A 12,679-nucleotide genomic window follows, 5' to 3' on the forward strand; every position below is an offset into this window, starting at 1 on the left:
TGTGCAAGTCAAGGTACTTACTCTTGCAAGTCTGTACCGTGTATGTGAGAGTGTATGTGTAGTGTTACCATAATAAATTCTGTGGTTCATGTCTTGTAGTTTGTAAACACTAATTTATATTAGTCTGTAATGTCTATGTTTTGAACATTTTGTGATTGTTTGAGGTAGGTTAGGTGTAACGCTCATATGAATGTTTATGTTGCAGACCTCAGAAACTGCGCTGGCCAAGTTTCCAGAGCTCACACCGACCAAGTCTGTCGTCAACAGTGCTACAAGTTGGATGTCAGTCAGTTTTGCAGATGAACCTCCTTCAGAAATACAGCCTGCTCAAACTTACCGCTCTCCTGGAGAGATACACACCCACCAACAAGCATGGCTTCAGCTGGTAAGGACTTTTTCTTTCTTTCTTTCCTTTTCCTATCTTACTTCCTCTCCGTTGGGGGTTGGTTGTTAGACCCCCTTACAACAGTGCTGTGGTTTTTCAGTCCAATAAATTTCCTGTTCCTGTTATTAGTCTTCATTCACACACCTGCACATCGGCACATATATATGAGAGATTTTGAAACCACCATACATCATGATAGTGACAAGTCCAGTATTTGGCACCTCAGAGACATCCACACAGACACACACACCATCAGTCGGAAAGACAAACACCATGCTGCCCAGATGTACACACGTGTGTTCGTTCCCTTTTATTCCTCCTGCTCAAAGCCATTGTCTGCTGTCTCAGTGTTTATATCCTTTTGCCTGTAAAGGTGGAAACGGCTTTTGGTGGCCCCTCAGCTTGTAGAGGTTTTCCTATTAAATACACAATTATCCACACTTATCCAAACCAGCATCCTGTTAACACATGCTGCTCATATGTAGCAATGTGTGCATCTAAATATAAAACCAAGTTCTGCAAAATATAAGAACTGTCTAGTTACAGTTGAGGTCATAAGTTTACATACACCTTGCAGAATCTGCATAATGTTATTTATTTTTTTTTTTTTACCAAAATAAGAGAGATCATACAAAATGCATGTTATTTCTTATTTAGTACTGACCTGAATAAGATATTTCACATAAAAGACATTTACATAATAGTCTACAAGAGAAAATAACTTGATTCTTACTGTGTTGTTCAGAAAAATCCTTTAGGCCCCACAAATTCTTTCAGAAGCTACAGAAGATACTTACATGTTTCCCAGAAGACATACGTTCAGTATACCCTGATCATCAAATTCAAAAAGTTTTCACCCCCCCAGTTCTTAATGCATTGGGCTTCCTTCTGGAGCATCGGTGAGCATTTGAACCTTCTGTAATAGTTGCATATGAGTCCCTCATTTGTTCTCAGTGTAAAAAGATGGATCTCAAAATCATACAATCATTGTTGGAAAGGGTTAAAATACATGAAAATGCTGAAAAACCACAGTATTTGTGGGACCTGAAGGATTTTTTTTGAAGAACAGCGGGCAGTTTACCTGTTCAGGACAAACAAGGGACTCATGAACAACTATCACTAAACAAAAAAACACAGCTGTGGATCATTCAGGTAATAACACCGTATTAAGAATCAAGTGTATGTAAACTTTTGAACAGGGTCATTTTTATAAAGTCAACTATTATTTTTTCTTTTATGTAAAATATCTTAGGTCAGTACTAAATAAAAAATGACATACATTTTGTATGATCCCTCTTATTTTGATTTAAAAAAAAAATAACATTTTGCAGATTCTGTAAACTTTTGACCTCAACTGTATGAATTGACTACTTGCTCTGTATGGCTTGACATTAAATTAGTAATGTGCAATGTTGCAAAGTAAAGAAATAAAAGCAAGACTTCTAATTTTAGAAGCTGTAAAGTGACTTTGTATTTATTGATACATTTTGTGTGCTTTACAGGGCTGTTCCTAAGTTTATGAAGCGGATCAAGGTTCGTGACTATAAGGACAGGAGTGTATTTGGCGTTCCACTGCAGGTGATAGTTCAAAGAAGCGGACAACCCCTGCCTCAGAGTATTCAGCAAGCCATGCGTTACCTACGGAGCCAATGCCTCGACCAGGTGAGAGATGACAGACGTGCGCATATGCAAGTATGCACGTCCAAACGTGTACTTAAAGGTTAAAGAAAATTGCACAAACACGTCATAGCATACCTAACTTTGGTTTGTTCACTGGTATATTCAATCTCTTATAGAAAAACAACACATTTTAAGAGAAAAAAAGTGTTTGGTCAAGGTCATAACCTAGTTAAATGATCTCTATTTGAACAGCTGTTTAGTTGCACGGCCCCTGTTGTGTTGCTGTGTTGCTACATGCAACAAAGCCATATTTAAGCACAAGACATCTGTTGTTTTATCACCGCATACTTGAGTTCAACACTGTCAGTCTAAGTCTGCACGTAGCACAATAACCTCAAAAGGCTTGAAAGTCCTGGTTCCATATATCTACTAGTTACATATTACCAAAAGCCACATGGCTGACATTCCATTCCAAGGGTGTTTAGGAGAAAGCAAATGATCTATGGACTGTAGACGTATTTCTCTCTCTCTCTCTCTGGTGTCAGATGAGAAGATTACTTGGCAATTTACATAATAGTTACACTTTTAGATTTTTCCAGTCGTAACTGGGTTATGTAAGAAGCGGTAGGGTGTTTTCCTAGAGATGCCTTTCCTGTGTTTGGAAAACTCACGGTCACGCCGGTAATCCATCTATTTAGCAGTCAGTTTGGAAAGGAAAGATAGAAAATGCAAATAAAATGTCAAAATACAATAAATCATTTTAAAAGGCTGCATTTAAAGACATTTTACAACTGAGCTGCGACTTTAAGACATATCCGGGCATCATTGCAATATGTGCGTTTACTGTTTATACTAAATGTCTAACTAAATGTCTTTCTCTACAGGTTGGGCTGTTTAGGAAATCAGGGGTGAAGTCACGTATCCAAGCCCTTCGCCACATGAACGAGTCATGCGGCGCTGGTGGGGGCGGAGTCAACTACGAGGGCCAATCAGCTTATGACGTGGCCGACATGCTAAAGCAGTATTTCCGAGACCTTCCCGAGCCTCTGCTTACCAGCAAACTGTCTGATACCTTTCTGCAGATCTATCAATGTAAGAACACGCATAGAATTTACCTTTCAGCTGTTTTGTAGAAGGCCACACACTTGCACTGACATATGCCTGTACAAAATGTACTCAGAAACAGTACTATCTCGGCTTTTGAAACAAGAACACACACACACAAGGCATTTCATATCCAGAGGGCAACTCACAACTACACAAAGACTGTACTATACTGTAGATGCTTGCTCTTGGATGGGTGAATAAATCTAAACAAGTTCAGGAAATAACTGTCAAATGACGTTTTAGCACTTATAAATCAGAATGTGAATCAGTGCCAATACCAAGTTGTAACTCAAAAGCGACCTAGTGTGAATTTACCACAAGCACAAACACTTTCTAATGTGTGTGTGCTCACTTCAAATGTCAGAATCTTGAACAACTCCAAACATGTACATCACTCTGGTAAACTGATTGCAAATTAGTGTGTAGAAGATGCCAAGGTACAAGCTAATGAAATTCAGTTTGAAGCAGCATTTTTCTATTGATTTATTTCATTTTAAATTTACCAGTTACATTCAGCCACTGTTTTGGAGAAGTATAACACAAAATGTTGTAATATTAAAGGTCTGTCAACAATTCTTCCATTTGTAGTGAACAGAACATGATATTATATTGATACTGTAATGTTAAAGTACGTCGTTCTAGCTTGAACACACCAGAATAGATTTTTAGAGACAAGATGTCTTGTACCTCACATTAACTCCACAATAACTCCAGTCTTTCAGAAAAATGATTTGATTAAAGTGGTCTGTTACCACAACCAAAATTACAGAGACAACAGCCAGAGCAAATATGTTCTCGCAAAGACTATAGTTGACCCCAACCACAAGGGAGGTCTCAGCATCCCACACAGAAAAGCAAGGGCTTGTGTGTGGCTGTTTTGTGCTCACACAGGGTCTTTCTTTCCCAAGGGCGAAAATAACAGAAATCATCTGATGAACACTCACACACAATTCCATACGTGACATTTCAGTTCAACGTTTTTCTGTTCAAAAGACGCTTTTCTTCAGTGGCACATTACAACACGTTGCAGATATGCTGAAAATACCAATTGTGCAGTTTGCTAAATTCTTCCGTCAGTCCACTTGGTTTACATTGTTGATTTCTGAAGTTTAAACACCCCTCCCTGAACTGGACTAACTCCCTTCCTTCCTTCTCTGTATGCCATAATGAAACGGATAGTGTCGTGGGTGTAGTGATTGTATAAACTTATATTTTTAGATTGAAATATAATAAAAAAAGATACACGAAATGTAAATATTCAAATAAGAAAATATATAGAAAGTATATAAAAATACATATAAAATAAGAAAATATAATACATATTTTAATTAAATTAAAAATATTATGCAGTGAAATAATAATACTACCTTAGTGAAAAATAAATGTACTAAAATGTATTTAAAATACATTTATTTAATGCTAAGTATACTACAAATACATATACATATTATGTACTGAATAAAAATATTATGCAATTGTACTTTTAATATACTAAACTGGTATATTTAAAGTTTGCTAAATTTATAAACTAATTTTGTACTTAATGCACTTTCAGTGTGCGGAAGTAGCGCTGAAGTCCAGGTGCACTTTAAATATTTTGCATTTAAAGACTGACATTATTTAAAGATCATAATATTAAATATAGCTTAATATTAAAAAATGTGGATTGTGCACAAGTAGTACTCCAAATAAAGTTTAATTACAATTTTTATATCAGTAAGTCTCAACCGATATGTCAGTACATATGTCAATAGACTTATAGAACTATATTTAGTATTAAAATAAATGCGTTTTAAATCTATTAAGTTTTTACTAGGGTATGTTTACTCATGTTTACCCTCAGATTTTGTACGTTTTAAGTGCAGAATAAGAATTAAAAAGTACCAGCACTGCATACGTCTGTACCACTGCATACAATACGTTCGGAGTAAAATAATAAAACATCTCTGTCTGTTTCAGATGTTCCCAAAGAGCAGCGTCTGCAGGCGGTGCGGGCCGCCGTATTGCTATTACCGGATGAGAACCGTGAAGCCCTGCAGACTTTGCTGTGCTTCCTGAGTGATGTAACGGCCAGCGTGGGTGAGAACCAGATGACCTGCACTAACCTGGCTGTCTGTTTGGCCCCCTCTCTCTTCCACCTCAACACACTGCGAAGAGAGAGCTCCTCACCCAGGTGTGTGCCCCTGTGCAGTCTGTTAACACACTTCACGTACATCAGTTCATCTTTTTAATTGCAAAGTGCTTGAGGTGTCATCATATTTGGCATGCGGCTACTTAAAACCCTTAAACCATGTAATTATATTCTATCACGCTTGAATAACCACCCCATAAAAACAGGAAACAAGGGAGGAATAGGTTAAAAAGTTGACTTACGTAAGGCTCTGAATGCCTGCTGCACTTTAAAATGTAGCGTTAAATTTGAGTTTGACCATTTTGAGATTAGATTTTACTTTATTCGTTTATCCCTTTGCATGTGTTTTTCTTATCACAGGGTCATGAACAGAAAGAACACTCTGGGAAAACCAGACCAAAGAGACTTGAATGAAAACCTGGCCGCCACACATGGCCTGGCGCATATGATACAGGAGTGCAGAAAACTCTTCCTGGTGAGCATGACTTTTGTCTGACATAAACACAAACAGTTCTGTTTTAGGAAAAGAGCAAACAAAATCTCTCATTCATCTCTCACGCACGTCAACGCTATCAAAACTCTGTCAGAAACTAGTGGTCTTATCACTCTGCACCAGATGTGTGTCTTTGTCATATTCAGCTCAGGTACAAAAACAAATGCACACTCATTTACCATGTGCAGACAGTCACGCTACACCACATCTGTTACAAAAACAGATACTGAGAACCTTTAGGGAAGAATTTATTTAAAGATTTATGTGGTTGTTAAGCAATGACCAATCCTTCCTAATTACCAATAAAAAAACGCATGAACATACAAATACAGAAACAAAATTAGCAGCCATGCATACGGATAGCAGTGTTGTTTTCTATGGATTTAGCAAGGTTTTTTACGTTTTTCGGTTTTTCTACAATGTTAAAGTTAACAACATGTTAAAAACATCTTACCACAAATTTATCAAATATTAAAGGATTAGTTCACTCCAGAATTAAAATTTCATTGTAATTTACTCACCCCATGTCATTCAAGATGTTCATGTCTTTCTTCAGTCAAAAAGAAATTAAGGATTTTGAGGAGAACATTCCAGGATTTTTCTCCATATAATGGACTTCAATGAGGATCAGTGGCCTGAAGGAAGTGTTGGGTGTAACTAGTTATGAAGTACTTAGCTACTGTAATTTAATTACTTTTCCCTTGAAAAAGTAAAGTAAGGGATTACTCTTGTTTTTTTTTTTCTGTAATTTAATTACAGTTACAGTGTAACTGAACTTAATACTGTGTATAGACTGTAGATCATTTATATATCAAAATTTAAAGTCTAACCTTAAAATGCATGCTTTTTATTTTACTTTAAATACTTTGGTGATTTAATAAGAAAACTGGTACCGCTTTAGTGTCTAATTCTCACTATTAACTAGTTGGTTATTAGCATGAATATTACTGGAATATTAGTTTTTGTTAAAGCAATAAGCCCCAAGAAACTCTGCTTTGCATCATGTCTAACAACGCCCCTTAGCTGTTATAAATTCACTGTAAACCACGGCTTCACGGGGCTTATTGCTTTTATAAAACGGTTATTCCATATACGTTGCAGGGTTTCACAAAATAAAACAGAGCAAATAGTGTGTAATGATATAAATAAAAACCGTATTCTTCCACCAAACTATGTAGTTTCTTAGAAACAGTTGTGGTGGAAACAAAGTGGTTGCCAAGCAACACACAAAAGTAAAAAAAAAACAGGTGTTCGAATGCGGCTCAACCAATCAGAATCAATATATAGGATTTAGAAAGTAATTAGTACTCAGTAATTACTTTTTGGAAATAGTAATTTGTACAGAAATCTGATTACACAGTTGAAGATGTAATTATGTAATTAATAGCTAGTAATTAATTACCTTTTTTTTCTTTTTTTCTTTTTTTTTTTTTTAGAAAATGACGATTGTTTTGTTAGATAAGACCTTATTCCCCAGCTAGGATCAGTGTTGCCAAGTCCGCGTTTTCCGTGTGAAAACCTGGCAACCCTGACTGGGATTGTGTAGATCCCTTTGAAGCTGCACTGAAACCACAACTTGGTCCTTTAACCTGTTGATCCCCATTGAAGTTCATTATATGGAGAAAAATCCTGGAATGTTTTCCTCAAAAACCTTAATTTCTTTTAAACTGAAGAAAAATACATAATTTTTGCAACATATATACATTCACAGATGCACGCTTTTACTTTTAATACCTATTCTGAGGTCAGGAAGGAAGCTCTTAACTGGATAAGTGTAAAATAATGAAAGTCAGCAGAAGTTGAACAACATCATAAATTCAATTTTCCATCATCCACAAAGCAGCATTGTGTTGTGATGTTTACCTACACACTTGCGCTTATTGTTAAGCCATATGCCACTGCTTTCCCTGAGCGGATCATGATAAACTCCATGATTAGATTGAGCTGATTATGTGGAGCCATTAACATAAGAATATAACTCAATCTATGGCTATTAGCAAAAGTTATTTTCTTCTTAAAGGGCTATTTATAGAAAGCGAATAATTCAAAATGAGCAGCGGAAAGATAGCGTCTTGTATTAAAGGTCTTCCGCCCCTAAATCGGATGCGGAAGGTCTGGTCCCGCTCTATCCATCAGACTAATGCTTTTTGCAGAATGAAGATAACAAGTTTATCTCAACAAACACTGGAAAGGGACAAGCACTATGACATGACAAACATCATCAGTCAGGCAGGAAAAGGACAGAGAGCAGGACAGGACACGCACAAAATCACTCACAGTGGATAAGGGCTGAACGCTGGACAAGACACACACAAACAGGATGAGCCGCTTCCAGTGAGAAATGAATCACTCTTGTCACTTCGCTTCCCTTCACATTCATTTCACTTACACCCAAAGCAGTTTTAACATGTGATGTTCTGATTTAGTATAATGTGTGTCCATGGTTTAAAGATTTTGAGACTGACACAACTAGTATACTACTTGACTTGTCATGTGGGTAATGTAATACTAAGCTTACAATGTTCATTTTGTTGGTCGCTCCCATAGGGGACGCTAATGCTGATGTTAATTTGCATGTTATGAACTAGTCATGAGCTTGGCTTTTAATTAATTTTGTTCTCTAATGTGTCCCTGCTGAAAAGACTAGCTTGTCTTTTGTAAGCTAGACCCTAAAATGGGCTGTTGACTTGCTGATCTTAGAAATTGCTGGTGAACATTATAGTGGCCTACCATCCTGACCAGCACCAGCCCAGCCTGAAAAAGCCTGTATCACTTATTTCCATTTGTATCGTCTTTGTTTCAGATCCCAGAAGAGATGTCACGCTGTAGGAACTCTTACGTGGAGCAGGGCTTGAGTCCTATGCGGATGGAGGTGTTGGTGGAGGACTGCGGTTCTTGTAGCTACCAAAGTCTCCTCAAAGACAGCACTGACGCCCTGCTTAAAGAAGCCAAGGACAAATTCAAGGGTTACGACAGCTGCTCGACTCCTGAAAATGCTGAGCTCGCTTATAAGAAGGTAGGGAAACTAGCTATTCTTTTCAGCAACGCCCTATTTGAGTCTCCTGGACACTTTCTCTCATATTTCCATTTCATGTTCATGCTCTCTTCCTTCCTTTGCTCATTTTCTTGATTGTGGCTAATGGAAAAGCTGTGTCTTTTTTCCTTACATCACTTCTTTTTTCGTGTGAAACTGTCTTTTCCCAGCTCTGTTTTGGCGTAGAGCCCACAATGACATCAGTTTGTCGGTTGTTCACTCAGCCCAGTTCTCTTTCATGGATACATAAAGTAGGGCTGTCCAATCCTGTCCAATTCAACTGAATTTAGCTGAAATCCTAATTTAACACATTTGAAAGAGTTCATCAAGGTCTTTAGGATTACTTAGAAACTTCCATGCAAGTGTGTTGAGGCAGGTTGGAGCTAATATCATGAGCAAAATGATCATAGCTTATATGTTATGTTATTTAATTATAGGTTCAGGATGGGTCATCTCTGCGGCAGTGGAAAGTGTGCGTTGATGTGCCTGCGTCGGCTGAGGATGTATTGCAGCGGATTCTGCGGGAGCAGGAACGCTGGGATGAGGACCTGCTAGAGTGCAGAATCGTGGAGACACTGGAACATAACATGGAAGTCTATCAGTACATCAGGAACTCAATGGCGCCCCATCCGCCAAGAGACCATGTGGTGCTCAGGTGATTACAAACACTCTTATGTAAAGTTTTTTTTTTTTTTACTTTTAATTCTACAGGTGTACTTTAAATTCAAAACAGAAGACTTATTTTATGTTTGTAAAAATCCTAAGAGTATTTTTTGTGTTGCGTTTCAGGTCGTGGGTGACAGATTTGCCCAAGGGAGTGTGTGCTTTGGTGTGTGTGTCGGTAGATCACGAGAGTGCTGCCGTCCTGGGAGTTCGTGCTAATGTTCTGACCTCTCGCTACTACATTGAACCCTGCGGACCCAACAAGAGCCGGCTTACGCACATTTCAAGAATAGACTGCAGGTAAGAGCTGCACAGGAATCTCAGAACAAATACATTCTATATATTCAATATTTACGTAATGTTTGATATTTTTATAATTTTATATTATTATAATTAATTTTTTAGGACAAAGTAGAATAATTAAATAATTATTTTTACTATAATTACCTATTATAATTAGTAATAAAATATTTGTATTTAGATTTGTTTTACTTTTTACTTTATTTACTTTAAAAATTAAAATAGTTAATTATTAAAATTATATATATATATATATATATATATATATATATATATATATATAATTTTAATAATTATAATTTTAATAATTAACTATTTTATATATATATATATATATATATATGAATAATATAATATAAATATAAAATTATAAATTTATTAATTTTATAAATTTTATATAAAATTATAATTCTTTTTCTATTTATTAATTTTTCATATTTTAATATATATATATATATATATATATATATTTAATTATTATTTTTTATATTCTTTATATTTAACTATTTTGTAATTATTCTTATAATTTCTGATAAATAATATGTAATACACATTTTTCTCTTCAGAACAAATACATTCTATATTTAAATGTTTATTTAATGTTTACATTTACAAGTAGAATCAATAATTAATTATTTTTTACTAATATTTTTTTTTAGATATTCAGTTATATATTATAGATTCAATATTTAATTATATTTACTTAAATATTTATTTATACTTATTTTTATAATTTCTAATAAGTAATATGTAATTTTTAAATCTGTAATTATAATTTCAAATACATAAAAAAAAGAACTTATATAATTATATAATTTAATAATTAATAATTATTAGTTATTTAAAGTAAATATTTAATTCAGAAATTTCAATTAAATACAGTGACATACAGATGACTTCATTGCTCACATACTTTTTTTTTTATTTTATTTTAGGGGTCGTTGCCCTGAATGGTACAATAAGCTGTATGGCCACCTGTGTGCTGCAGAGGTGGTGCGGATACGAGACTCCTTTACCTGCCTGGATAAATAAACACACACTTATACACACACACGCTTGGCGTGTGCTTTGACGTTTAATTTCACCTCTCAACAAACTCTTACGTTAGAGAGGAAGATGGTGGTGATTTTAAACTCCCTTAACATACGATCTGAGCCCTTACATGATACGGACGGACCAGTGTGCCGAAGCTACACAGGTCAAAGCTCTTGCCATTTTGATGGCCATCAAATGACGAGCCTGAAAGACTGGAAATGGGTGTTCCTGCTGCTATGACATCATCATCACTGACATCACAACATTTGACCTTGTTACTGATCATGTCATAGGGTGACTACATGAAACGGGAGGTGCTTTTGCTTCTGAGAAGCAAGTATGTATGAGTATTTCTGAATGTCTGTGGAAGTGAGCCTATGTATAGTGTGTATGCGTGTGTGTATTATTGACAAATGAGACATATTCCATGCACTGGCACCCGCTGCAATATAGTGTTTATACCTATTTCTGTGTGTTACTGTTACATAGTTACGCAAAGCTGTGTACAGTGCTTTCGTTATATTTAAGAGAACAGACTGATGGATGAATGGATGGATGATCTATAGACAAGACAGAAGGTGGTGGCTGGCACACCTTTGAAAGGAAGATGGGAAACGTGGGAGAGAGGGAAAAGACTAGTGCATGTAGACACTTCAACAGCACAGAGGGTTCCAGCAGCACCAAAACCAAAGCTGAGACCAATACAATGTGGACCAATTATACATAGCAAAGTAATCCCAGGATTCAACACAGGACTCCAAAGAACAACATAATACAGCTTACTCACCCCGAGGCCTGCGATTGGTCGAGATCAGAGCGGAAATCCAATAAAATTCATTTGAGCTCAATGGTCTCGGCCATTTAACATCTTGAGCCCTGGGAAAAGAGTGTTATGAAATACTGAAAAGGATAGGAAAAGCTTTTTATTTTGGGTTGGAGGTTCAGGTTTGATTACAGTGGCTACCAAGGCAGCAGTTTTAGTTAGAGGGATGGTAGAGAATGTATGAGGGGAAATGATATCCGTTTGTTTGTCAGTGTTAACCAGAAATGAAGTAAACGTCTAAAATAGTAACAAAGCTTGCATTTACACTTAACTATAGCCAGGCCTGCGGTCACATCATCAGAGTGGGAGCGCTGTGATCACCCGAAGATTTCTTTCTGACGTGAGTCCAGCACTCCTACTGAGGTGCTTTATGATTGTCGGGCCTAGGTTTGATGTCTCGATTTATTGCTACTTACGTGCCTGTCCACGACGGTGTATCATAAATGTGTGTAAATTAAATGTATGCTGCCAAAACCGAGAATAACGCATGACAATGACAGTTAATTTAAACCTCTCTGTATTTATATCACTCATATCGTGTTTTTGTATGTATCTTATTTTATTGTAAATGTTACACTCTAAGTTACAGAAATGAGAAAATTGTTTATCTTTTTTATTATTAATGTTATTTCTGTACAGATTAATCGTGGTCAAAATGCACTATTAAATGTATTAAAACAGCACGAATGGCTTCCATCTATGATGTTTCTGTGATTACCTTAACTAGGGGTTTTACCTGATCAGATTTTCACACATAATTTACTTTTTAACACATTTCTGTATAGATTTGTTCAGCACTTACATTATTTATAGCCAGTTTTGGGGAGTAACTAGTTACATGTAATGAAATTACATAATTTAATTACAAAATAAATTTAAATGCAATATACCATTATTAAAATAATATATTTGTTTTATATAAAAAAAAAGTCCTACATTTACAATTTACAGTATTTGTAAAAAAAAAATGGTTAATTAACAATTGATTGATTAATCTTACTGACCATAATAATTTTAAAAAATATGAATTTAGAAAATATTACTTATAAATTATTTAAATATAGAGAAATGAAAATTAACTAATTAAT

The 12,679-nt window shown here is 35.6% G+C and overlaps 1 protein-coding gene across 3 annotated transcripts in view; it reads left to right on the top strand.

Moving 5' to 3' along the window:
* The window catches only part of dlc1 (DLC1 Rho GTPase activating protein), a 122,107-nt gene extending 109,833 nt beyond the window's left edge, over positions 1 to 12,274 (top strand). For all 3 annotated transcript variants that reach the window (XM_051114003.1, XM_051113993.1, XM_051114011.1), the window contains 9 exons: positions 206 to 385; positions 1,888 to 2,047; positions 2,890 to 3,097; positions 5,072 to 5,285; positions 5,604 to 5,718; positions 8,540 to 8,752; positions 9,208 to 9,425; positions 9,560 to 9,733; positions 10,669 to 12,274. In XM_051114003.1, coding sequence (XP_050969960.1) covers positions 206 to 385; positions 1,888 to 2,047; positions 2,890 to 3,097; positions 5,072 to 5,285; positions 5,604 to 5,718; positions 8,540 to 8,752; positions 9,208 to 9,425; positions 9,560 to 9,733; positions 10,669 to 10,765 — 1,579 coding nt within the window. In that variant the 3' untranslated portion in view covers positions 10,766 to 12,274. The remainder of the gene's footprint in view (positions 1 to 205; positions 386 to 1,887; positions 2,048 to 2,889; positions 3,098 to 5,071; positions 5,286 to 5,603; positions 5,719 to 8,539; positions 8,753 to 9,207; positions 9,426 to 9,559; positions 9,734 to 10,668) is intronic.
* The last annotated feature ends 405 nt before the right edge of the window (positions 12,275 to 12,679 follow it).

The sequence above is a fragment of the Labeo rohita genome, chromosome 1 (genome assembly GCF_022985175.1).
Source record: "Labeo rohita strain BAU-BD-2019 chromosome 1, IGBB_LRoh.1.0, whole genome shotgun sequence".
NCBI lineage: Eukaryota > Metazoa > Chordata > Actinopteri > Cypriniformes > Cyprinidae > Labeo > Labeo rohita.